A 26,013-nucleotide genomic window follows, 5' to 3' on the forward strand; every position below is an offset into this window, starting at 1 on the left:
GGTGGCTTGGGGTGGCGGCTTCCTGAGCTGAGACAGTGGGATATCTGACGTCACAAAAGCGGCCCCGGAGCCAGGGAGGCTGGCGAGAGGGTAGCGCGAGTAGCACCTTGCCGCGCGGGGCCATGGGCTGCTGCCAAGACAAGGATTTTCAGACCTCGGATGATCAGGGAAAGGATGGCGGGTCGGATGAAGTTGGGGAAGGTGGGATTAGAGCTGGGGGTGCCCCGTAAGGCCCACCCAGGAGGTTGGGTCGGGTAGGGTGGGGCTAAACTTAGCCTCAGCCCCGTAGGCGCGTCAGAAACCGATTTGGATTCCCCAGGCCGCCAGAATCCCAAGTCTAATGAAAGTCTTCTGATCACCGTGCTATGGAGGCGGCTATCTATGTTCAGTCGTCGTGGTTCCTCGCGGTCATCAAACAAGAAGCATTCAGACCAGATTCAAAGGCCGGGGTATCCAATAGAGGAGGACCAGGATGAGCCGGAGAAGGGGTGAACTCAAACCTGCTCTCCGTCCGCCCCAGCCTCCAGAGAATAAAATTTCTAATGTGGGCCTGCCCAAGCACTGGTGCCTCTACAACCGGCTCTGCGGGCTTTGGGCTCTTTAAGGCTCCTCCCCTGAGGCTGGCTCAGGCCCCCCCCCCCGGGGGGGTCCACTCTCACTCCTCAGGGGTGGGGTCACGGAGGCGGCCTAGCCAATGGGAGGGTGGAGTCGCGCTTGCGTCGGCAGGGGGCGTGTCCCGGGTCGCCGGGCTGGGAAAGGCGTGGCGTAGCCCTTCGTCACGGGGGTGGGGTTACGTGTAGGTGACGTGGCGGCTCCTAGTCTTTGGTCGGGTTTCGGCGGCTCCAGCGCCCCGGGAGGAGGCGGTGACGGCCGAAGAGGTTGTGGCAGTGGCGACGGCGGCGGCAGGTGGTAGGAAGGAGGTAGGACCTGCTCTAAGAGGGGCTTGGCCGCCGTGTCAGCTCCGGGACAGTGGCTTCACGGGGGCGGCGACGGGCAGGGGGGGAAGGGAACCGGGGGCAAGCGGGCAAGTCCTGCCGGCCGGGCTCCTGGTGAGCGAATACGTCGCCGTCCAACCAGGAAAGCCCTGTGGAGAACGACGTCGGCATTAGCTAATCAGGGGTTGCAGTCTTCCAGAAGGCGGAACTTTGGAGGGGGTGGGACTTCCTGTTTCAAATAAACATCTAGAGGTTTCCCCCTCCGCCCACCGAAGTGTGTCCGCTCTCGGGGGTCCTTCGCGGTTTCCCCCTGTGAGGGGTTGAAGGAAATCGCGGATAGGAGAGGGCCCCGTTAGCTCCCGGGACAGTTGCACAGGCCAGGCTGGAGCCTTGGTGCCACGGGACCGGGCTCTGGCTTTCCCTCGGCTTCAGGACCTCGGCCCGCTCTCTGGCCTCTTGAGCCAAGTTGGTAGAAGAGTCTTGAGAGGGTTCGCCTTGGGCCAGGAGGAAACGGGCCCTTTCCCACAGCAGGCAGGTCCCAGGATCCGCGGGTGGCCTTGGGCACGAAAGACTGCCAAATGCAGGAAGGGCCAGAGAATTTGCTAGTTGAGGGGGGATTTGTGGGGAAGGAGGCTTCCTGGGGAATGACACTCTCCCCTTCACGACAGTCCGAGGTTATGCGACTCAATGATCCCGCGGAAACGCTACGGGTCTAAGAACACGGATCAGGGTGTCTACCTGGGTCTCTCAAAGACACAGGTCCTGTCCCCTGCAACTGCTGGCAGTAGCAGCAGCGACATCGCCCCTCTGCCCCCTCCAGTGGTCCTGGTCCCTCCCCTTCCCGACACCATGTCCTGCCGGGATCGGACACAGGAGTTCCTGTCTGCCTGCAAGTCGCTGCAGAGCCGTCAGGTAAGGAGTGGGAAAGGCAAGAATGAGCCCTACTAAACCTGGTTGGGGGTATATTCCAGCACTTTTAAGTGAAATAATTTTTGGGGAAGCCTGATACTGACAGGTTGGATAGGGTCCATAGGACCTACTAAGCCACAAAAAGTGGACTTGTTAATGGGAGGCCAGGACCCAGACTTTTTTTTTTTTTTTTTTTTTTTTAATTGGTAAGGAATTCCCTAGAGAGTAGGATTGTTATTCTAGAAGGAATACCTCGGATAAAGGTGACTAAGGTATTTGAATAATGAACAAGTTCTAGAAAGAGCTTTCAGTTGAGACACATGCACCTTGGATTCTAATTCTAGTGTACTACACAAGTTTGCTCTGCCACCATGGGGAACCTAGTTAATCCAATTGGGCCTCAGTTTTTCTATGTGTATAGTAGAGGGTCAGGGAAAGGAAAGAAGTCTTTTAGATCAGTAATTTTTTACCAAAATCACTTTGGAGGGTTTTGTTTTGTTGGTGTTACTGGTGATTGAACCCAGGGCCTTGTACATGCCAGGAACACACTCTGCTATTCAGTTACATCCCTCCCCCTTTTTGAATTTTATTTTGAGACAGGGTCTCTAAGTTTCTGGGGCTGCCCTTGAACTCATGATCCTCCTGCCTCAGCTTCTGGAGTAGCCAGGATTATAGTAATTGGGAATTACTAATTGGCATGTGCTACCTTGTCCAGCTAGAGTTTTGTTTCAGTAAAGACTTTGTGAATCCAAGTGAGTCCTGAGTAACTTGTTAAAATTTTTGGTACTGGGGATTGAATCCACAGGTGCTTTACCAAAGAGCTACATCCCCAGCCCTTTTTGTTTTTTATTTTGAGTTGCTTACGACCTCACTAAGTTGCTGAGGCTGGCCTGGAAATTGTGATCCTCTTGCCTCAGCTTCCTGAGTTGCTGGGATTACAGGCATAACCCACTGTGCCCAGCCTGAGTAACTGTATTTTAAAATACTTTTAAATTTCAGCTTTTGTTAACAATTGTTCTCCAAGAATTTTGTGATCTCTAGGAACTTTCTAGTTTCCTCATTGATTCCCTGATTCCAAGGTTAGAGTGGCTGTACTAACCAATTTTTTTTTTCAAATATTAATGGGCACTATCAAGGCCTATTTCTTTTTCTTTTTCTTTTTTTTTTTTTAAGAGGAGTGAGAGAGAGAATTTTAATATTTATTTTTTCTTAGTTCTTGGCGGACACTACATCTTTGTTTGTATGTGGTGCTGAGGATTGAACCCGGGCTGCACGCACGCCAGGCGAGCATGCTACCTCTTGAGCCACATCCCCAGCCCTAGGCAATTTTTTTTCCAATAACAAACTGATTTTAATATCTGAAGTATCAGGTGCAGCATGAGCACTTGGTGACTCATAAAATGTTGCTGTCACTATTTTGCTAGTAGTTTCTGTTCCCTTTCCATTTATTGACCCAATTAACAGAATGGGTCTTTGACAGTGTTTCATGTTGACTTTCATTCATAGCTTTTAGCTTTCTTACTCTCTCCCAAATTTTTTTTTATATTTTTATTTTTATTCTTTTTAGTTTTCGGCAGACACAACTGTTTGTATGTGGTGCTGAGGATCGAACCTGGGCCACACGCATGCCAGACGAGCGCGCTACCACTTGAGCCACATCCCCAGCCCTCTCCCAAATTTTTTTAATGTTTACAATGTATTAGATAGTTGGCTATAGTACTTTATGGCCCTTATGTTAACTAATCTTAATAGTAATAAGAGGTAGTTAGGTTGTCTTTATTTTGTAGAAGAGGAAATAGAGATTCAAAATAAGTAACTTACCATAAATCTTTCAGTTCCTAAGTGGTGAAGTCAGCATTTGAACCCAGGTCTACTTGTCTTCTTTTCGGCTAAAATGCCACTGATAAATATGAATTATCTGATGGCAGATACCTCTAGTACTAGAAAGAGTTTATTGGACATGTGAACAGTGAAAGCTGCAAATATGTAGTGGGGAGCTAAGTTGTCACCTCTTGGCATTGCTTTTCAGAATGGAATCCAAACAAATAAGCCGGCTCTGCGTGCTGCCCGACAGCGCAGTGAATTTACCCTCATGGCCAAGTGAGTTGAGATAAGATTTGTGGTGGGGTGATATAATGTCCAAGGAAGACGTAAGCATGCAGACTGGTCACTTGGCCATGAGGGCTGGGATTGGTTTTGTTAGAACTAATGTGGAAATAGCCTATTTCCTGCCTTTTCCACGGTGTTCTCACTAGTGATTGTTTGCAGGCGCATTGGGAAAGACCTCAGCAACACATTTGCCAAGCTGGAGAAGCTGACAATCTGTAAGTGTTTTGGGATCTTTCAGAGGTGGGACAGTGAACCAGAGTGGGTGCTCCCTGAGCTTTGTCTTTTTCTGTGTTTGTGGGCTTTGTGGTGCTAGGGATTGAACCCAGTGTCTTGCATGTGCTCTGCCAATAAGCTAATCTCCAGCCTTTTAACTCATCTGTTGTAATTTCCTGTTGTCTCTGCAGTGGCAAAGCGCAAGTCCCTTTTTGATGATAAAGCAGTGGAAATTGAAGAGCTAACATATATCATCAAACAGGTGAGCTGCTAGTTATCAGGAGAGCCAGCATTCTATTTTTTTAAAAAATATTTATTTATTTATTAGTTATTGGCGGACACAACATCTTTGTTTGTATGTGGTGCTGGAGGATTGAACCCGGGCCGCACGCATGCCAGGCGAGCGCGCTACCGCTTGAGCCACATCCCCAGCCCGAGCCAGCATTCTAATTAGATCACTTTCATCATTTTCCATTGACATAGAGGCCCAGAGCAAGTTTCTAGAGCCAGCCCTAAACATCTGTTCTCCCATTTAGTCAGTAGATGCTTACTGATTATCTACCAGGCACTATACTAGGCTCTGGTGACACAGACATGAGGCAAAGTTCTTACTTTCAAGGACTTACTACACAAAAGAGTGATCCAGCTCCATGATCTATACTTACAGTGAGTAGGAATGAATGATAAAGAAAAGATCTTACAAAAAGATGATTGACACAGTAGGGGGTACTGGGAAAGATTGTTAGACTAGAGGGTGAAATCTGAGCTGAATTCAAGGCTGGTGTAAAGGTAGTAGGAGGACATTCCATCCAGGAAGATGAAGCTATGCAGAGGTGTGGCTAATAAAAGGAAAAGTCTGGGCTGGAGATATAGCTCAGAGGTAGAGAGCTTGCCTGGCATGTGTGAGACTTGGGGTTCCATTCCCAATACTGTAAAAAAAAAAAAAAAAAAAAAAAAAAACAAGTCTCAGATGTCACCTGCTCAGGGAGGCCTATCCCAATCATAGTGTGGTCCCTCCTCCCCCTTTGGTTCTTGGAATTGAACCCAGGGGTGCTTAACCACTGAGCCACATCCCCGTCCCACCCCATCTCCCTTTTTTTTTTTTTTCAATTTTGAGACAGAGTCGTGCTAAGTTGCTGAGACTGGCTTTGAACTTTTGATCCTCCTGCCTCAGTCTCCTGAGTTGCTGGGATTATAGGCATGTGCTACCACACTTGGCAATCGTGGTGTTTAATGCTCCATCAGCCCAAACTCCTATCCTCCTTACTCTGCTCTATTTCTTTTTTCATAATATTTGAACTTTCTAATGTTCTCTATAATTAGCTTATTTTTATTTATGATTTATTCCTTCCTCCCTCCTCCTTTCCCACATTCCACCTCAATAAAAAGAGAGAAAAGATACATGAACACCACAATACCAGGTTTTTTTTTTTTCTTGTTCACAGATGTACCCCAAGGGCTTATAAGTGTCTAGCATCTAGTAGGCACTGATTGAATAAGTGATTCGCAGGAGACTGGAAAGATAGTTTGGTGACTTCTTATGAAGAATAATGTGTGCTATGCTAAGGGCTGTGGAATCATCTTGAATGCTGTGGGCTACAAGTGGAGTCTGACTTGGAACATGGACAGGGCAGAGACTAGGAAGGAGGCTGCTTTGATTGTCCTGAATAAAGATGAGGATGATGATGACAGAGGCCAAAGGGCATACCTATTCAAGAGATACCATGCTGGTGGAAAAAAGAGAGTTCCTCTAACTATTGGGGTTTTATTGTTTATGCATTTAAGAAGCAGCCTACTAGGTTTAGAAGGGCTTGAATTCAAATAAGTCTACAGTTTAGATTGTGACTTGGGTATCTCCTAACTTCTCTGAGCTTTAGTTCCCTTATCAGTAAGGAGGAGATGATGATGATGCCTACCTCACAGTCCTCTTTAAGGTTCATTTGTTTTCTTTAATTACTAACATATTTGAGTGACTTTCAGGGCTATGACTACTGTACCTAGGGGGATTCCTATAGGCTAGTCTGGCTGAAGAAGGGACATTTAGACCCAAATATGAAGGAAAGTTCATCCAAAGATCTGGTGGGAGCATATTCCAGAAAGTGGGAATGTAGTTTGTAAAGTGGGAACAGCAAAGGGAAAAGATCCAAAGTGTGGGTAACCTTGAGGCACAAAGGGAAAAGGTCCAGAGTGTGGCTACAGCCCAGCAGGTGAGGAGACTAGATGGTGGCAGGGGCTAGACCAGAGAGCCTGTACAAGCCAACTAAGGAGATGGGTTGTATTCTAAATTTAGTGGTAAGCTCCTGGGAGATTGGTATTTTTGGTTTTGTTTGTTTTTTTGGTACTAGGGATTGCAGACAAATGCCTTAGCACTGTGCTATACCACCAACCCTTGAGTTTTAGTTTAGAAGATGAGTGGCCAGGGGCTGGAGATGTGGCTCAAGCGGTAGCACGCTCACCTGGCATGCATGCGGCCTGGGTTTGATCCTCAGTACCACATACAAAGATGTTGTGTCCGCCGAAAACTAAAAAATAGAATATTAAAATTTAAAAAAAAAGAAGATGAGTGGACACTGTATAGGGATTGTTTTTCAGGAAGGTAAACTAGAAAAAGGACTGTCACTTAGGAGTCTCTTGGAGATTTTTTAGAAAGGAAAGGAAGATAGTTTAGACTAGGGTGGCTGCAGTAAAGAAGTAGAAATGTGGACAGATTCGGAGTGAATATTGGAACCATACATTTATTTTTATTTATTTATTTTTAAGATTTTTTAGTTTTAGGTGGACACAATATCTTTATTTATATGTAGTGCCGAGGATCGAACCCAGTGCCTCATACATACCAGGCGAGTGCTCTACCACTGAGCCACACCCCCAGCTCCATAGATTCATTCATTTATTTTTATTTTGAGAAAGTGTCTTACTAAGGTGCTGAGGCTGGTCTTGAACCTGAGATTCTCCTACCTTAGCTTCCCAAGTTGCTGGGATTATAGGCATGTACCACTATGCTTGGCATTGTTTGGGTTCTTTGTGAGTTCCTAATAGGCTCCCTATAGATTTAAAGGAAGAGATGAATTAAGAATAGCTTTTGGGGCAGGGATTGTGGCTCAGCAATAGAGAGCTCGCCTAGCACTGGCGGGACCCGGGTTCGATTCTCAGCACCACATGAAAATAAAGGCATTGTGTTGTGTCCATCTATAAAAAAAAAGATATTCTTTCTCTCTTCTCTTCTCTTTCTTTAAAAAAAAAAAAAAAAAAAAGAATAGGTTTTAGGTTTTTGGTCCGAGCATCTGGTGAATAGTGGTGCCACTTACCAAAAATGAAAAAGAAAGGAGAGAATGGCTGTTTTCTTTTTTTTTTTTTTTTTTTTTTTGGTACTGGGGATTGAACTCAGGGGCGCTAGAGCCATATTCCCAGCTCTGTTTTGTACTTTATTTAGAGACAGTGTTTCACTGAGTGCTGAGATGCTGAGAGCCTGGGTTTTTGCTGAGGTTAGCTTTGAACTCATGATTCCCCTGCCTTAGCCTCCCGAGCTGCTGGGATTATAGTCATGCGCCCATGCGCCCCCGTGCCCTGCCAAGAATAACTTTTTTTTTTTATTAAATATTTTTTAGTTGTTGATGGACTTTTATTTATTTATATGTGGTGCTGAGAATCAGACCCAGTGCCTCACACATGCTAGGCAAGCACTCTACCACTGAGCCACAATCCCAGCCCAAGAGTAGCTCCCCCCCCCCAAGAATAGCTTTTGAGGGCAAATTAAAACCTGTTAAGTTGGGGCTGGGGATGTGGCTCAAGCGGTAGCGCGCTAGCCTAGCGTGCGTGCAGCCCGGGTTCCATCCTCAGCACCACATGCAAACAAAGATGTTGTGTCCGCCGAGAACTAAGAAAAAAAAAAAAATTAAAATTCTCTCTCTCTCTGTCGCCCTCTCTCTCTCACTCTCTCTTTAGAAAAAAAAAAAAAAAACCTGTTAAGTAAAAGAATTTTCTTTGTTAAATTTAAGGACAGAGATAAAATTATAACATTCTCAGCATGTTACATGGCACACTGTAAACAAATACAAAGCAATTATGGAGTTTTGTGTTTCAGTGTCATTTGGTGCTAAACATCAAACTCAGGGCCTCACACATGGCTAAGCACTCTCTCACTGAGCTAGCTACATCTCCAGCTCAATCATAATGTTTAATAGAGTACTAAGTACACAGTAAGCACTCAGTAGATTACATTTGTATGGTAGCAAATAGCTGGGCTAAGGAGATGTGAGTATGTGATTAGGCGCTTCTCACTTGGGTGCCGTTGTGGGCAGTGGTGCCTTTTTAAAGCCAGAACCCTAGGGGAGATTTTGTCAGGGAGAAAATTTGCAACCCTCCTGCCTCAGCTTCCTAAGTAGCTGTGCATTCCAGCACTCTGTTCTCTTGCTCTCTCTCTTTTTTTTTTGGCAGTACTGACTGAGTATTATCGAACCTAAGGCAAACATTGAACCACTGAGCTATATCCCCAGCCCTCTTTCTTTCTTACCTAAACTTGTTACATGGATTCTGGTGTTGCATCTAAGACCTTCTACAATATCCAAGAGAAAAATTCAGAACTTTTCTTTCTAGTCCTGTGCTACTGTGTCTAGCTCTAGCCTATTTATTGATTCATTTATTTTGGTTCCAGAGATTGGACCCAAGGATGCTTCACTGCTGAACCACATCCCCAACCCTTTTTTTCTTTTTATATTTATTTTTTAGTTTTCGGCGGACACAACATCTTTGTTTATATGTGGTGCTGAGGATGGAACCCGGGCCGCACGCATGCCAGGCGAGCACGCTACTGCTTGAGCCACATCCCCATGCCCATTTTTTTTTTTTTTTTTAAAGAGAGAGTGAGAGAGGAGAGAGAGAGAGAGAGAGAATTTTTAATTATTTATTTTTTAGTTCTTGGCAGACACAACATCTTTGTTGGTATGTGGTGCTGAGGATCGAACCCGGGCGGCACGCATGCCAGGCAAGCGCGCTACCGCTGAGCCACATCTCCAGCCCCTCCCCATGCCCATTTTTTAAGAAATTTTTGAGATAGGGCCTCAAGTTGTTGAGGCTGGCTTTGAATTCATGATCCTCCTGCCTCAGCCACCATGCCTGGTACTCTGGCCTATTTCTTATATTCACTATTTATTCTTGACACCTCCTCTCCCCACCATTTCCTTATGGGGATGGAACCCAGATGCTAGCACATGCTCAGGAAGTACTCTACCACTGAGCTTCTACATCCCTAGGCTGCCTCTTTTCTTTTCTCACCCTGGCTATAGCTATATTGGGACAAGCTTTCTTGGTCACTTGCTGGCTGCCACCTCCATTTTCTTTGTCTCACTTGTCCCTTGGCAGGCTGGTTTGGGGAGCAGTTGACACACTGGTGTAGAAAGCATGGCTCTGCTACTAACTCACTGTGTGTGACCTTGGACAATTCACAGTTTTACTCTTGATGTAATATTACAAATTATTTGTGTAAAAATCATTTTGTTGATTGCTCTGGAAAACTTTGGTTCCTTCAAGTCCTCCCTTTTCCTGAATATTGTACAGGTGCTTTGTTGGACAGCATGCTCTGGGTCTAAGATTTGTCCTGTGAAATGGTTTTGTAGCCTCATAGGGTGGAGCAGGACATAAGTGGAGGGGTAAATGAGAATCAGTCACCCATAAATGGATGAGGCCCTACTTTGCCTTTTTTTGGCTCTTCTCTGCAGGTACTGAGACAGAGCAAACACAAGAGCTTGGAAAATTCTAGCAAGCCCTTCTGATCTGACTGTCTGGGACACTCACTCCTGCTAGTAACTTTCATCCTGCCTTCCCTGCTAGAGATGGCCATGGATAGAGACGCTGGCTGAGGACTCCTTGGTTAATACTCGGTTTTTCTATGGGCTCTTTTACCAGGACATCAATAGCCTCAACAAACAAATCGCTCAACTTCAGGATTTTGTGAAGGCCAAGGGCAGCCAGAGTGGCCGGCACCTGCAGACCCATTCCAACACCATTGTGGTCTCCTTGCAGGTGGGACCTTGGGGATGGAGGGAGGGAGTGAGAAAACTGGATTTTCTTTGCTTGATTCTTTCTCCTTTTCTTCTAGTCAAAACTGGCTTCCATGTCCAATGACTTCAAATCAGTTTTAGAAGTGAGGACAGAGGTGAGAGGAATCTGAAAAAAGGGATAGAAATATGGGAGTAAGGGCCCAAGAGAAAATGGAAAAGGGACAAGTTCCACAGGGTCATGGGGCTAAGAAGAGGGATCTCTTTAATATACTCACTTACAGAGGCATCAGGACCTTTGCATTTTTTTCCCTAACCCCAGAATCTGAAGCAGCAGAGGAGCCGGCGGGAACAGTTCTCCCGGGCGCCTGTGTCAGCCCTGCCCCTTGCCCCCAACCACCTGGGTAAGTCACAGGCAATATGGGAAGCCCTGGTGGTTACTCTTGGTTACTGTGGCTGTCATGGCATCTAGAGACAGGTATTGGATAGGAGAATGGAGGGGCCAGGAATTTGGTAGGCATTTCTCAGATGTCAGACCTGATTATGGGAATTCATTATCCACAATTAGTCTTCCACATTCTCTCTGTTGGGGGTGAATTCAATCATTTTGAGATTGAATTAGAGTATCTAAATGTTTTATGCACTTATTCGAATTCTCTCATTTAATTGTCACAACCACCCTTTGAAAAAGCAACTATTATTATCCCCATTTTACAGGTGAGGAAACTGAGGCTCAGAGAGGTTAAATGATCTGTCCAGGGTCACAAGGCTAGTAAGTGCCAGAGCTGGGATTCAAATCCAGAGCATGTGGGCTTTGAACCTGCCTTTAACTATTAAGATGTGCCATGTCCTCTTTCTTCTGCAGGGGGTCCTGTGGTTTTGGGGGCAGAGTCTCGTGCCTCCAGGGATGTAGCCATTGACATGATGGATTCCCGGACCAGCCAGCAACTACAGCTCATTGATGAGCAGGTACTCAGGCTCTAAATTGAAGAGGATGAGCTCTTCTGTTCTCTGTGGGTCCCAAGACAGTGGAGCGTGCCATGGGTGGAATGGCAAGCTGGGAAAGTCCTAAAGACTCTTCCCTTGAAGAAGCTCATACTGCCAATTTGCTCTCTTCCTCCCCTAAAGGATTCCTATATCCAGAGTCGGGCAGATACCATGCAGAACATAGAGTCTACAATTGTTGAGCTGGGCTCCATCTTTCAGCAGTTGGCACACATGGTTAAGGAACAGGAGGAAACCATTCAGAGGTGAGGCACTGGCTTATCCCACATAGAGGAGCCTTCTTTTTCCTGTGGATTGGCATCTTGAAGTACCCAGTTTGATGTCCTTTGGAAGAGCAGAGTGGAATCTGCCAGCACATAAGGCCCAGGTCACCTGCTTCCGCTCACTCATTAAGTATTCGTTGAGCACCTGTTCCATGTCAGGTACTAGTCTAGGTGCTAGGTCTACAGTGAGGAATCCCTGTATAGTGAAGACTCTATAGCATGAAGCTCTCTCTCTAGTGTCTATATGGAATTTGATAGAGTGGGTATGGATAGCTGCTAAAAAACTTAAAAGCAAGCAAATTTCAGGTACTATAGTAATAAGGGCTATACAGAGACTTAAGTGGGATGATAGCTTAAGAAAAGTGACTTGAGAGCTGTAATCTCATTGCATGCCTGTAATCTCAGTGGTTTGGGAGGCCGAAGCAGGAGGATTTGAACTCAAACAGGAGGATCTTGAGTTCAAATCCAGCCTCAGCAATCTGGTGTGGCCCTAAATAGCTTAGTGTCTCAAATTTAAAAAGAAAAAGAAAGAAAGATAGAAAAGTGATTGAGAGCTGGGTGTGGTGGTGCTCACTGATAATCCCAGCTACTCTGGAGATTGAGGCAAAAGGAAGATCCCTGAACCCAAGAGTTTGAGAGTAGGCTAGGTAACATAGTGAGACCCTACCACAAAAAAGAAATAAGTAAAATACAATAAAAAAGAAGGCCACTGACTGGGTACATCATAGATTGAGTGGCAGGGAAGGCCACTCGGAAGAAGATAGGATATTTGTTTTAGTTAACTTTTTAACTAAAACAATTTTAGAGGAGGAAAAGTTTATTTGGGTCTAATGGTTTCAGAGGTCTTATTCCAAAGACCTATTCTGTTCCTCAGGGCTTGAGGTGAAGGAGAATATCAGGTCTGAAGTGTATGGTGAAGGAAAGAAGCTGAGAACATGGCACCAGGAACCAGAGATAGAGTGATAGAGATTCCCTCACCACAGACAAAATATATACCCCAAAGGCACCCTGCCCCCAATGATTCACCTCCTCCAGTCATACCTGCCTGATCTACAGTTACCACCCAGTTAATCCCTGTCAGTGGATTCATGCACTGATTAATGTTCTCCTAACTGAATCATTTCATCTGTAAACTTTGCATTTTCTTATACATGAGCTTTTGAGGAACACCTAAAAAATCTAACCGTAACATTCCACCCTTGGCTCCCAAAAGCTCATGCCTGCTTCACATGCATAATGCATTTAGTCCATTTTCAAGAGTCCTCATGGTGTCAAAAGTTCCAGGATTTCCTAAAAGTACAAGTCCAAAGTCTCCTCTGAGACTCAAGGCAAACTCTCAGTGTGAGTCCCCATAAAAATCAAAAGCCAAGTTTGGTGTGGTGGCACAGGCCTATAATCCCAGAGAGGCTCTGGCAAGAAGATCGCAAGTTTGAGACCAGCCTCAGCAACTTAGCAGGGCCCTGTCTCAAAGTAAAAAAAAAAAGGGGGGGGGGGCTTGGATGTGGCTCAATGGTAAAGCACCTCTAGGTTCAATTCTAGGAACAACAACAACAAAAAAAAATCAAAAGTAAGTTATATATATCCAATATGAAGGCACAGAGTAAACATTTCCATTCCAAAAGGGAGAAAAGGAGAAATAGGGACATACAAAGGAGGGATCGGGCCAAAGCAGGCCAAAATTCGGGTGGGCAAATAAATCCTATAGTTCTGTGTCCTTTTTCTGGGGCACATAGCATCTTGATATTCTCTGCAAAGGGTTTGTATAGCTCTGTGCCTGTGGCTTTGGTGGTGGCAGCTTACGTGGCCTCTTTCTCAGCTTTCTTAGGCAGACATTCCATGGTACTGGCATTTCTTAATCTCAAGGGTCTCCACTGCAGCTTTGGTTTCCTTCTCACATCTCCATGCATTTTTGCTTTCTATTCCTAATTATCACAATAAACTGCTGCCAGCAATGCCCATACCACCAACTGAATGCTGTGCTGCCTAAAAATTCCTTCTGACAGATTATTTAGTCCATCACCATTAAATTCAGTGTCACAGAAAGTCTCAGGACATGGGCAAAAGATAAACAGCACATGAATGGCCTCTAGTCAATTTCCAATAGAATTCTCCTTTTCCTCAGATCTCATGAGCCCAGTCATAACTGTCTGCAATCCTATTGGCATTCTGGTTTTCTGAGCTCCCTTAATGGGTAATTCCACTTACAACATTCTAAAGCTTTTCATTACTAGACTTTCCAAATTTTCCTCATACAAATTCCAAAAAGCTTCTGAATCACATGGTTCGGGTACTTACAGCAGCAGACCCATTCCTGGTACAAATTTCTGTTTTAGTCACATTTTTCATTGGTGCAACCAAAAGACCTGACACAAACAATTTTAGAGGAGGAAAAGTTTATTTGGGTCTAATGGTTTCAGAGGTCTTATTCCATAGACCTACTCTGTTCCTCAGGACCTGAAGTAAAGCAGAATATCATGGCAGAAGTGTGTGATAGAGGAAAGCAGTTGGGAATATGGCACCAGGAAGCAAAAAGAGATGCAGAGAGAGATTCCCTCACCACAAATAAAGTACAAAACCAAAGGCATGCCCCCAATGACCCAGCTCTAGCTACACCGTTACCTGCCCTGTAGTTACCAGACAGTTAATCCCTATCAGTGTATTGATGCACTGATTAGGTTAAGGCTCTCATAAGCTAATCATTTCACCGGTAAGCCTTCTTGCATTGCCTTACACATGAGCATTTGGGAAACGCCTAAAATCTAACAATAACATTATTACTGCCAGGTATGGTGGCATACGCCAGCAAATCAGGAGGCTAAAACAGGAAGATTGCAAGTTCAAGACCAGTCTCAGCAATTTAGGGAGACACCCTAAGCAACTTGGTGAGACTCTGTCTCAAAATAAAAAAATAAAAGGGGCTGAGGATATGGCTCAGTGGTTAAGCACCTGATACAAAAAAAGGTTACAAGATTTGACTGTGTGTGTGTATCCGTGTATCCCCAGTTCTAGGGATCAGACTTAGGTCCTTACACAGGCTAGGCAAACACTGTACCACTGAGCTACACCCCTAGCTGAATCTCATAAGAGGATTAGCTGGGCTTGGTGATATGTTCCTGTGTAATCCCAGCAGTTTGGGAGACTGAGGCAGGAGGATTACAAGTTTGAAGGCAATTTAGCTAGGCCCTAAGCAACTTGGTGAGATCCTGTCTCAGATAAAAAACTGAAAAGGGCCAGGGATGTGGCTCAGTGGTTAAGCACCCCTGGATTCAATCTCCAGTACTTAAAAAAAAAAAAAAGAATTAATCTTTTGGTAACATTGTAGGTCTCTAGGACAGTACAGAAGCAGGGAGATCATTGCAGAGGCCTTTTCAGTAATTTAGGGAGAAGATCATGATAGCAGTGGGGGTGGTGGTGAATAGTTATTTATATATAAAGTTTAAGGTTATCTGAGCTAAATAAAGAGTATTAAAGAAGTGGAACTGGGTATGGTGGCCCACACCTATAATCCCAGTAGCTGTGCAGGCTGAGGCAGAAGGCTCACAAGTTTGATGCCATTCTTGGCAACTTAGTGAAACCCTGTTTCAAAAATTAAAAAAAAAAACAAAGGATTGAGGAAATAGCTCAGTGGTAGAATGCTTCTGGGTTAACTCTCTAGTTTAAATTAAAAAGAAAGAATAGAATGAAGGGTGGAGTTTATGATAATTCAGGTTTTGGACTTGAGCAAGCAAGTGCCTTCACTTAAAGTAGAGCTGGCCACCTTGGGTGGAGTAAGTGTTAAGGAGAAAATAAGCTCCTTAAGTTCAACACCTCCAACAATACGTTAGACATTTTTTTTTTTTTTTTTAATATTTATTTTTTAGTTCTCGGCGGACACAACATCTTTGTTGGTATGTGGTGCTGAGGATCGAACCCGGGCCGCACGCATGCCAGGCGAGCGCGCTACCGCTGAGCCACATCTCCAGCCCATACGTTAGACATTTAAGTGGAGATATTTAACAGACTGATTGCTATATGGAGAGCTGGAAAGAAATGTGGGCAGAATTGGATTTTTTTTTTCCTCCTCAGTACAGGATATTGAACCCAGGGGTACTTTGTTACTTTTATTTTGAGACAAGGTCTTCTTAAGTGGCCTGGATCTTGCAAATCTTCTGCCTCAGCCTCCCAAGTAGCTGAAATTATAGGTTTTTAATCACAGAATTGGACTTTGAAACTGAATAAGGAGTACATTATAAAGAGGAAAAATGAAGCCCTGAGTTCCTGGGCCATATTTTAATTCAAGTCTTAATTCTGGGAGAACACTAAAAATGAGACCAGCTGGGAAGGAAGAATAAAAATAAATATGGTCCTAGGAGGCAACAAAATGAGTAAAGGAAAGAGTGTCAGTTGGGTAAATGTTGCTGACAGGCCAGCAAGATGGAAGCTGAGAATTTAATCAGTGTTTTATTTAGTTCATTAACTTTTTTTTTTTTTTGGCACTAGGAATTGAACCCAGGGACACTTTACCACTGAGCCACATTCCCAGCCTTTTTTACTTTTTATTTTGAGACTGGGTCTCTCTAAGTTGCTGAGGCTGGCCTTGAACTTGAACTTAGTACAGGATATTGAACTTAGTACAGGATCTTCCTGCCTCAGACAGGAACTGATTAAAATTCATTTTCAACTCCATTTAAATTTATCTGTTGGTATTATAGCTATTTGTTATTGACTTTTTTTAAAAATGCTTGCTTTAGAGATTGTAGTATGCATCATTAGCTTTTCAGAGTTACTTTGTATAAAATGAAAGAACTTTGCCATCTTTTCTCTAATCTTTAAGCTATGTATTATCATATTTGTTACATCTACATACTTTTATATAAATCTTACAGTACACTATTGTAATTTTTATTTTAAAGGTAAGTGTATTTAATGAAACTAAGAGGGGAAGCTATTCTCTTTACTGTTTCCAGTGCTTTCTTCTTTCCTAAAAATATCCAAGTCACCCTTGACATGACTTCCCTTTAACTTGAAAGAAGCACTTCCCTTAGCACTTTTGCAGCAATACAATCTGCTGGTGACAGATTCTTTCAGTTTGTTTTTATCTGAAAATGTATTTACTTGCTTTTTTTTTTTTTTTTAAATGGTGCTGAGGTGGATTCCAGGACTTGTGGGTACTCTCTTATCTTTGGTTTTTAGCAGTTGACTATGATACATGTAGACATGGTTTTTTTGTATTTATTCTGTTTTTTTTTTTTTTTTTTGAGGGGAGTGTTCTCTGAGATTCTTAAATCTGTGAATTTATGTCTCTCACCAAATTTTAGAAGTATTTGGCCATTACATTTTTCTACCTCTTCCTATTATCTTTATCTGAGAATACATAGGTGTATATACATGTTCTATTATATATATATATATGTCTATTCCTTTCCAATGTCCTCTTCAGTCTGCTGTTAAGCCTATCTTGTGAATTTTTAACTTCATCTATCATATTTTTCAGGGTTGTTGATTTTTGTTTTTATTTTTGTTTTTTGTGGTGCTGGGGATGAAACCCAGGGCCTTGTGCATGTGAGGCAAGCACTGTACCAACTGAGCTATGTCCCCAGCCCATTTTTCAGTTTTAAATTGCCATATGGTTCTTTCTTCCTTTGTGTGTGTGTGTGTGTGTGTGTGTGTGTGTGTGTGTGGTGTTAGGGTTTGTACCCAGGGCCTCTTGCTAGGCAAGCACTTTATCACTGAGGTGGAACCCCAACCATCTATAGTTTGTGTTTATATGCTGAAATTTACTACGTTTCAGTCATTACGAGCATTTTTCTCTAGGTTACAATAACCACTTTAAGATCCTTGTTTGCTAATTTCCAATATATGAGCTATCCTAGGTTTTGTCATACTCTTTGCCTTGTTCTGAATATAGGTCAGATCACACTTTCTTATTTCACTGTATGTTTACCAATTTTTTGTACGTCATGATTGATACATTATAGAATTTCTGTTTCCCTAGAGAATGTTGACTTTTTTTTGTGTGTGTGTGGTTCTGGGGCTTGAACCCAGGGTCTCACACATGTTAGGTAAATGCTGTACCTCTGAGGTACATCCGGATTCCCAAGAACGTTGACTTTTGTTTTTGCAAGCAATTAACTTGGCTGAACTAGGGTAGCTGATTTTTACATTTTGTGTGATATTTCTAGTTGTTATTTGTGGAATGCGTTGGCCAGTAGGACCTACCTAGCCATTACTGGAATTAGAACCTTGAAGAGTAAGAAGAGGGCATTGGATTCAGCTATATAGATGTTCATGACTTTGATTCAGGTTCAGTGGAGGAATGGGATGAAAAACCTGAATGAGCTGGGTGTGGGGGCACACACCTGAAGAAGAGGCTGAGGCAGGGTGATCACAAATTCAAAGTCAGCCTCAGCAATTTAATGAGGCCCTAAGCAACTTAGTGAGACCCTGTCTGAAAATAAAAAATAAAAAGTTCTGGGGATGTATCTCAGTGGTTAAGTGTCTCTGGGTTCAATTCCTGGTACCAAAAAAAAAAAAAAAAAAAAATTAAAAAAAGGACTAGAGGTGTACTCACTGGTAAAACTCTCCTTGGTCTACCCTAAGGCAAAAGGAAAAAAGAGAAAGAGGCCAGGAGCGGTGGTACACACCTGTAATCCTATAATCCTGGTCACTCAGGATACTGAGGCAGAAGAATCTCAAATTCAAGGCCAGCCTCAGACACTTAGGGAGAACCTGTCTCAAATAAAAAGGGCAGGGGATGTAACTTTGGGACATAGAGCCCCTGGGTTCAAACCCCAGTTCAGCAAAATAGATTAGATTGATAAAGGGGTAAAACAATTAGGAAAAAAGTAAGAACAGAGCAAAAGAGTAATTAGAAAAAACAGACAATTCTTTCGAGGAGCTTTGCTTCAGAGTGAGCAAGGAATGGAGCAAATATCTGTGGGAGAAATGAATCAGAAGTAGGTCCTTTTTGAGCTGGGCACATAGCTCCGTTGGTAGAGTGCTTGCTTCGCATGCATAAGGCCCTGGGTTCAATCCCCAGCATCACAAAAAGAAAAAGAAAAAGAATTAGTTGCTTTTTGTGGAAAGAAAGTAGGGAGAAAGGGAGCTTTAATTTTTTTTTTTAATTTCAAATGCTTCTGGGCTGGGGATGTGGCTCAAGTGGTAATGTGCTCCCCTGGCATGCGCGGGGCGCTGGGTTCGATCCTCAGCTCCCCATAAAATAAAGATGTTCTGTCCACCGAAAACTGAAAAATAAATAAGTAAATGAATGAATGAATGAATAAATTAATTAATTAATTTCAAATGCTTCCATATAGTTAGTTTAGGTTTTATTTATAAAGAGAGCAAAAGCACAGTTTGACAGAATCTGTAGCATACTAAGGGACAAGCATTGAATTAATTTCATTGTTCTCTATTGAAATGTGTCACACTGGGTCTAATTTATTTTTTAGCACCTTCATTTGGCATATTGTTTCTTTTTTTTCTTTTTCTTTTTTGTGGTGCTGGGGATTGAACTCAGGGCCTTATACATGCATGGCAAGCCCTCTACCAACTGAGCTATACCCCCAGCCCTGGGCATATTGTTTCTTTAATGAAGACATTAGCAATTCTTAAAAAATAAATACATAATTAAAAATAAGGAATTAGTTGCTTTTTGTTAATGAAAAATTTAAAATTCACCAAAAAGTTGAAATAACCATATTAAACACACATATATCTAGCACCTAAATTCAAAAGTTGTTAACATTTGGCTGCTTATCTTTTATTTTTCTGAACCATTTCAGAGAGACTGCAGGTATCATGATACTTTATCTCTAGATACTTCAACAAGCTTCTCCTGAGAATGAATTTGATAAAAACCATAGGCTGTTACCACATCCATGAAAATTAACAATTTCCTAATATTATTTAATATCCAGGCAGTGTTCAGATTTTTCCATTTGTCCCCAAGCTGTTTTTTGTTTTTATCTTTTTTTTAAACCATTGAAAGAAATATTTATTATTGGTGGGAAGCAAGACAATTTTACAGAAGAATGTTCTGGAAAATTATGGAAGCTTTTGCTCCCCAGCTCTGTTACTGACTCTACCAAGATGCTCATGGGACGATGCAATCCCCATGCTTACTTCTAAAGTGGGTATATTAAAGAGTTTTTAGAGATCCTGAGATCTGAGAGAGATTAGTGTCTGAGCCTCTCAGTTTGCAGGAACATGGTGGCTCCCTGAGTCTGTTGCAAGATAGAGTACACTTTCTGGCTGTCTCCGGGCTTGGGCTGCTGAGGTCATGAAAGCTAGCAAAACAAAGGCCTTGCCTCTGCAGCTGGGTCCTGTTTTCCCCTCATGGGCCCCTGGGAACAGATGCTTCTCACAAAGCTGACTCAAGGGGGAAGGAGATGCTCTTTTGGAAAATGCCTCCTGGTACCAGGCTTGGAGCAGCCATCATCAAGGATACCTCAACCTTCTCTCCACTGGCAGCTGAATATACATCTCCCTATGTGCAGGGCAGTTAACACTTGCTGTCCTAGAGTAATAATTTTTTTTTTTTGAGTAATTACATTTTCAAAAGCATCCCAGTTTGGGTGAAAAATTATGGCTATCATCCTACAGTGACAAGGCCCTACATGTTTATGTATTCTGCTGTCTTGATTGCCAAAACAAAGCATACCTCAAACTCCAGTGGGATTAAGTAAATTCAGAATGGGTGGCAGAGGGTTCCTAACATTCTGATGTAGTATGACAGACTGGCAGAAGCCTTATCTGGCAGCCCCAGGGTCTTGGGCAAGCCAGGAAGCCAGGTGACTACTCTGGGACATATCCTGCCCAAGTTCAGAAAAGCAGGTCAGAAGGTCATGGAGCATCCTGACCCCACCCAGTCTCTGTGGGCAGAATATCTGTATGTTCTTTCTCTAGTGCTCTGCCCAAACTTTTTTTTTTTAATGGTTTTTATTAATTTTTGCCATACTGGGGATTGAGCCCAGCAGAGCTCTACCACTGAACTATATCTCCAGCCCTTTTTGCTTTTTATTTTAATTTTTTCTTTTTATTTTTTGGTACAGGGAATTTAACTCAGGGACACTCAGCCACTGAGCCACATCCCCAGCCCTATTTTGTATTTGATTTAGACACAGGGTCTCTCTGAGTTGCTTAGTGCCTGACTTTGCTGAGTTGCTGAGGCTGACTTTGAACTTGCAATCTTCCTGTCTCAGCTTCCTGAGCCGAAGACATGTGACACTCGCCCAGCTGCTTTTTATTTTGAGACAGGATCTCACTCAGTTGCTCAGGCTGCCTTTGAACTTGTGACCCTCCTATCTAGCTTCCCAAGTACCTGGTATTACAGGTGTATACTACTGAACGCCGATATAATAGCTTTTTTTTTTTTTTTTAAGATATAATTTTTAGGGGTGGGGATGTGGCTCAAGCTACCGGTAACGTGCTCGCCTGGCATGCGTGGGGCGCTGGGTTCGATCCTTAGCACCACATAAAAAAATAAAGATGTTGTGTCCACCGAAAACTGAAAAATAAATATTAAAATTTCTCTCTTTTAAAAAAATGATATATATTTTTTAGTTGTAGTTGGACACAATACCCTTATTTATTTATTTATTTATTTATTTATTTAATGTGGTGTTGGGAATCAAATCCAGGACCTCGGACGTGCTAGGTGAGTGCTCTACCACTGAGCCACAACCCCAGCCCTATAATAGCTTTTAAAACATCAAATTCAAGCTGGCATGGGTAGTACATGCCTGTGATCCCAGCAACATGGGAGACTGAGGCAGGAGAAGCGACAGTTCAAAGTCAGCCTCAGCAACTTAAGAGAGGCTCTAAACAACTCAGAAAGATATCCCCCCCCCCACACACACACACAGATTTGTCTAAATAAAATTCAAAAAAGGTCTGGGAATGTGGCTCAGTGCTTAAGTGCCCCTGGGTTCAATCCCTGGTACCAGCCCCACTCTCCCATCCCCCACTCCAAAAAAATCCAAGGGACCAGGAAAGACTAAACTAGTTTCAAGGAAACTTCCACCCCACTCAGTACCCTGCCTTCTCATCTGTTACCAGCTCCTCTTTCAGCTAAATCCTAGACTTATAAACTGGATCCCTTTTCCTCTGATCTCCTCAAGGACATCATTTGTTTTGTTTAAGGTACTGGAAATTGAACCCAGGGGTGCTCTACCACTGAGCTACAACCCCAAACCTTTTTTACTTTTTATTTTGAGACAGGGTCTCATTACATTACCTAGGTTAACCTTGAACTTTTTATCCTCCTGCCTTAGCCTCCCGAAGTAGCTGGAATTATAGACGGGCACTACTGTGTTGGGCTTAAGCACTTTCTTGAGAAACCTAATTTTTTAAAATTGTTAATAGTATCTTTATTTTACTTATTTATTAATATGTGGTGCTGAGAATCGAACCCAGTGCCTCACACATGCCAGGCAAGTGCGCTACTGCTGAACCACAGCCATAGCCCCAGCCACTAGAAACTACTAATTTGTGGGGTTGGGTTTTTTTTTTTTTTTTTTTTTTTGGTAGTGCTAGGGATTGAACTCAGGGCTTTGTGCATGTGAGGCAAGCACTTTGCCAACTGAGCTATATCCCCAGCACCTGAGAAATCACTAATTTAATATGAAGTTCAATGAGTAGATTCCCAAGCCTCAATTTATAATCTCTGTATGTAAGACCTGAGAATTTTTTAATTTTTGAGAAACTAAAAAATAGGTGGCTTTTTCAACATAATTACCCGATGTAATGTTACTGGATCATTTTCTTTTTTGTAAATAAAGATATCAAATACAGAAAAGTTGGGAGGATAGTTTAATGAAGACCTTTATTCCCTCAGGTACAGTTGTAAAAATTTTTTCTCATTTGCTTTTCCTCCCTAGTGAATCCTTTGAGAATAGGGCAAACATTATGAAAGTTCATCCCCAGATTCTTCAACATGCCCCTTGCTAAAAGTAAAGATGTTCTGAACAGTTACAATGCCATTAACATAACAAATAAAAGTAACAGTAGTTTCCCAACACTTCATACCTGGTCCATACTTGGATTTCCCCAACTGGATTTTTTTTTTTTTAAGTTTTTAGTTTATTTTCCTTCAGATCAAAACCCAGACAAGACTCACACCTGTTTGATTCTTATGTCTATTTTGTATTTTTATATGTCCTTTTGTATTTTTTTTGGTGACATCACAAAAGGTTTTGGTTCAGTGTTTCCAGATAATCAGATTAAGACCAATTTTGATGTGATGATTGCATTAGTGGATACTCACCTGATGAGGGTTAATACTTTATTGGTGATGCAGTTTGGTCACATGTTTAAAGTGGTGACCATCAGACTTAAGTATCTGTGGAGTGATGCTTTGAATTGGTGTGAATGTTTTGCTTCTACCACACAGTGATCCTTGCTTGTCATTTTTTAGATTGTGTAAAATGGTGATTTTCTATCATTTCTTCTACACTTATTATTTGACTTCTATAAAAAAGCTTTCTCTTTTTTTAAGTTACCACTATGGAATTGTTAGGGGTTTTTTGTTTTTATTCAATATATTCTAATCCATTAGCATAATTTTTTTCTTTCTGGTACTGGGAATTTAATTCAGAAGTACTCTACCAGTTAGCTATATCCCCAGCTTCTTGTTTTTGAGAAAGGGTCCTTGCTAAGCTTCTGAGGCTGACCTCAAACTTGTGATTTTCCTGCTTCAGCCTCCCGAGTACCTGGGATTACAATCCTATACCACTGCTCCTAGTTCAGCATTATTTTTTTATGATGATCAAGTTTCCTAAATCTGACCCTATGGAGCCCCGCTTCAGGTCAGCTTCTGTGTCCTCTTAACATGATTCCCTTATTCTTTTTTTAGGGGGAGCAGGGTACCAGAGATTGAACTCAGGGGCACTTGACCACTTAGCCACATCCTCAGCTCTGCTTTGCATTTTATTTAGAGATAGGGTCTCACTTAACACACCTCACTTTTTTGCTGAAGCTGGCTTTGAATTTGCAATCGTCCTGTTTCAGCTTTCCAAGCCACTGGGATTATAGATGTGTGTCGCTACACCTAGCTCAGATTGCATTTATTAAGTTTATCCTTTTTTGTTAAGCACAGCCATTCATAATTGCCAAGAAGAGCTTCATTTGGTATAACAAATATATCTACACTGAGAAATGTAATTATGTCCTGAAGCTAGTAAACCTTAGTTAGCTTCTTCAACATAAAAATGGAATCACAGTCCTTATGACTGTCTTCCTAAAACCTTGGACTTGGAGCCATTGGCCATCTATTCCTCTTACTTTCCAACTGGATTGCCAGACCCCACCCAATCCATACTTACAGCTCACAAAAATCTTTGTTCCCAGGGACTTCCTTTGCAAAGGCCAGAGTTTTTTTCTGTCATGCACCATTGAATGATAGGGGATATTTTATTTAAAATTTGTCCTTAGGCAAAATCAAATAGCTATGATGTCACTAGACAATATAATCTTATAGGACCACTATGATAAATACTACCCACTGTAAATTGAAACATTGTTGTTTGGTACCTAATTATATTTTGGTTTTAGGGTTGCATATGCAGGTCGGCTGCCAAGTGTTTTTGCTTTGCTCAATAATTTCTCAAGAAATTGTTCCTCTGAGGACTTCTCTATTCTTGGGAGAGAATGTTCTCCTGTCTACAGCTTTTCTTATCTTCTGACTTCCTGTCTATACCATTTAAGTTTTTCCTCCTCTCTGACTCGGAATGAGGATATCCTGAGTATAATGGTCTGAACTTTTTCCCCTTATTGCAAATACTGTACATGCCCTGGGGATTGTGGCGCACACCTATAATCCTATCAGCTTGAGAGGCTGAAGCAGGAGGATCACAAGTTTGAGGCCAGCCCGAGCAACTTAGCAAGACCCTGTCTCAAAATAAAAAGGGCTGGGGTTGTAGCTCAATGGTAGAGCACCCCTGGCTTCAATATCCAATACTATGAAAATAAAAAAACAAAAACCAGGTACATGTTTATTAGATAAAAATGAATAAATACAGCAAAATTTTAGCAAAAATTTTATCTAATATTTTGGGGGTTTATGTGGGTTGGGGACTTCATACCAACTCATTGCATAAAGTCTAAGGAGAGAAAGGATTTGTATTTCTCATTTTGCAAATAAAGAAAAATGATATTTAAGGTTAAATGATTTAGAGATGTAAACTAATAAGTGGGAGAACTGGTCTTCAAATCAGAACCAAGAAATACTGCCCTACAAGAGCCTTTTCTCTTTTACTTTTTTTTTTTTTTAAATATTACTACTTGTTAAAGTCCTTACCAACTTTTTATTTTTAAATTTTTGTTGGCTTATTTATTCACAGGTACCTACACAAAGCAGGAGACACTGTTGTATATTTATATATTTGTGGTGCTTGGGATAGAACCCAGGGCTTTATGCATGCCAGGCAGACACTCTACCACTGAGCCACAGACCCAGCCCCACGAGCCTTTTCTATAAACAAACATACACATTTTTTATTTCTACATATTGTGACCATCTTTTCCATGTCAATAAATAAGACTTCAACAGCATCTCTTTAATCCGGTGTCCTTTTGTTTCCTTCCCTCCCGGCCCTGTTCCCAGGATCGACGAGAACGTGCTAGGAGCCCAGCTGGATGTTGAGGCTGCCCATTCAGAGATCCTCAAGTACTTCCAGTCCGTCACCTCCAACAGGTGGCTTATGGTCAAAATCTTCCTCATCCTCATTGTCTTCTTCATCATCTTTGTGGTCTTCCTGGCCTGAACCCTCTTCACTCTGAGGCACTCCATGAGGGTTTGGTACCCTCCCAGAAGGGCAGGTGGCCAGTGCTGCCACTGAGCCTATGCAGGGTGCTTGGGAGAAAGGCCCTGTGTTTCCCTGGAACTGCTAAGAATGGCCACTGCCCCTGATCCCCCACCCCTTGCCTCTGGCCACCCCGTACTCCCCCTCACTACCCTCAGGCCCATGGAACACGTGGTTCTGGATTTGGATTCTGCTGTGAAGTGGCTGGAAGGGAGTAGAGACCATCTGGGGGCTGGTGAAGGAGGAGGTTTTTTTCCACCAGGAGATTTTTATAAACCCTCCCCAGTCTCTCCGAAAGGAACTATTGGCAGCAAGGGAAGATGATGCCCCTCCCTTCCTTCCTGAGAGTGAGGAGAGGAAGCAAAACTGTCCCAGGGACCAACTTACCATCTGGGTTAGAACTTGGCCTCCTTTCTCTCTCCATTATGTGAGGCAGGGGGCCCTGAGCCCTTCAGCTGCCTGCACAACCCCTGACTTTGGCTGCTGGTGACTCGATCTGCCAAATGCGCTACAGCCCGTTTCCTCTCAATTACAGCAAGACTGTCAGCCTCACTAGCCTTGTTGTCATTTCTGGGTGGGAGCGTCGAAGGGCTTGGGCGCTTGCTCTGAAGGGGCCCCACCGCCAACTCTGGGCAGCTTTGGGGCTTTGTACACACATCTGTTTCCAGGCAGGGACTAACCAACACCTCATTAGCATGGAAACTTCCTTTTGAAAGGGAAAGCTGGATCCCAGAGTAGGTCCCTGATTGGTGGCCTACTTAAGCACTGTTTGAACCTGTTTTATCTGCATCCTCCAACCAGT

General features: G+C 42.9%; 2 protein-coding genes across 3 annotated transcripts; both read left to right on the forward strand.

Moving 5' to 3' along the window:
- The first annotated feature begins 122 nt into the window (after positions 1 to 122).
- Positions 123 to 492, forward strand: Tex54 (testis expressed 54). The gene is made up of 2 exons (XM_026407587.2): positions 123 to 201; positions 299 to 492. Exons 1-2 carry the CDS (start codon positions 123 to 125, stop codon positions 490 to 492), a joined length of 273 nt encoding a protein of 90 aa, XP_026263372.1.
- A 298-nt stretch (positions 493 to 790) lies between these two features.
- On the forward strand, positions 791 to 25,763 carry Stx5 (syntaxin 5). 2 transcript variants are annotated; one of them, XM_026407643.2, is made up of 11 exons: positions 791 to 920; positions 1,604 to 1,847; positions 3,874 to 3,944; positions 4,113 to 4,168; positions 4,358 to 4,428; positions 10,071 to 10,187; positions 10,264 to 10,320; positions 10,485 to 10,566; positions 11,028 to 11,131; positions 11,291 to 11,412; positions 25,013 to 25,763. In XM_026407643.2, the coding sequence occupies exons 2-11, from the start codon at positions 1,623 to 1,625 to the stop codon at positions 25,170 to 25,172; spliced, it is 1,065 nt and encodes a 354-aa protein (XP_026263428.1). In that variant the 5' UTR covers positions 791 to 920; positions 1,604 to 1,622; the 3' UTR covers positions 25,173 to 25,763. The 2 variants fall into 2 exon arrangements, with proteins under 2 accessions (XP_026263428.1, XP_026263429.1); XM_026407644.2 differs by lacking the exon at positions 791 to 920 and adding an exon at positions 1,194 to 1,466.
- Positions 25,764 to 26,013: the final 250 nt, after the last annotated feature.

The sequence above is a fragment of the Urocitellus parryii genome, chromosome 4, assembly GCF_045843805.1.
Source record: "Urocitellus parryii isolate mUroPar1 chromosome 4, mUroPar1.hap1, whole genome shotgun sequence".
NCBI classification, from domain to species: domain Eukaryota; kingdom Metazoa; phylum Chordata; class Mammalia; order Rodentia; family Sciuridae; genus Urocitellus; species Urocitellus parryii.

Coding starts and splice junctions, on each gene's coding strand:
- Tex54 (XM_026407587.2), top strand. CDS start 123: ATGGGCTGCTGCCAAGACAAGGATTTTCAGACCTCGGATGATCAGGGA. Junction 202..298: donor GTCGGATGAAGTTGGGGAAG/GTGGGATTAGAG, acceptor TAGGCGCGTCAG/AAACCGATTTGGATTCCCCA.
- Stx5 (XM_026407643.2), top strand. CDS start 1,623: ATGATCCCGCGGAAACGCTACGGGTCTAAGAACACGGATCAGGGTGTC. Junction 1,848..3,873: donor AGTCGCTGCAGAGCCGTCAG/GTAAGGAGTGGG, acceptor ATTGCTTTTCAG/AATGGAATCCAAACAAATAA. Junction 4,169..4,357: donor GCTGGAGAAGCTGACAATCT/GTAAGTGTTTTG, acceptor TTGTCTCTGCAG/TGGCAAAGCGCAAGTCCCTT.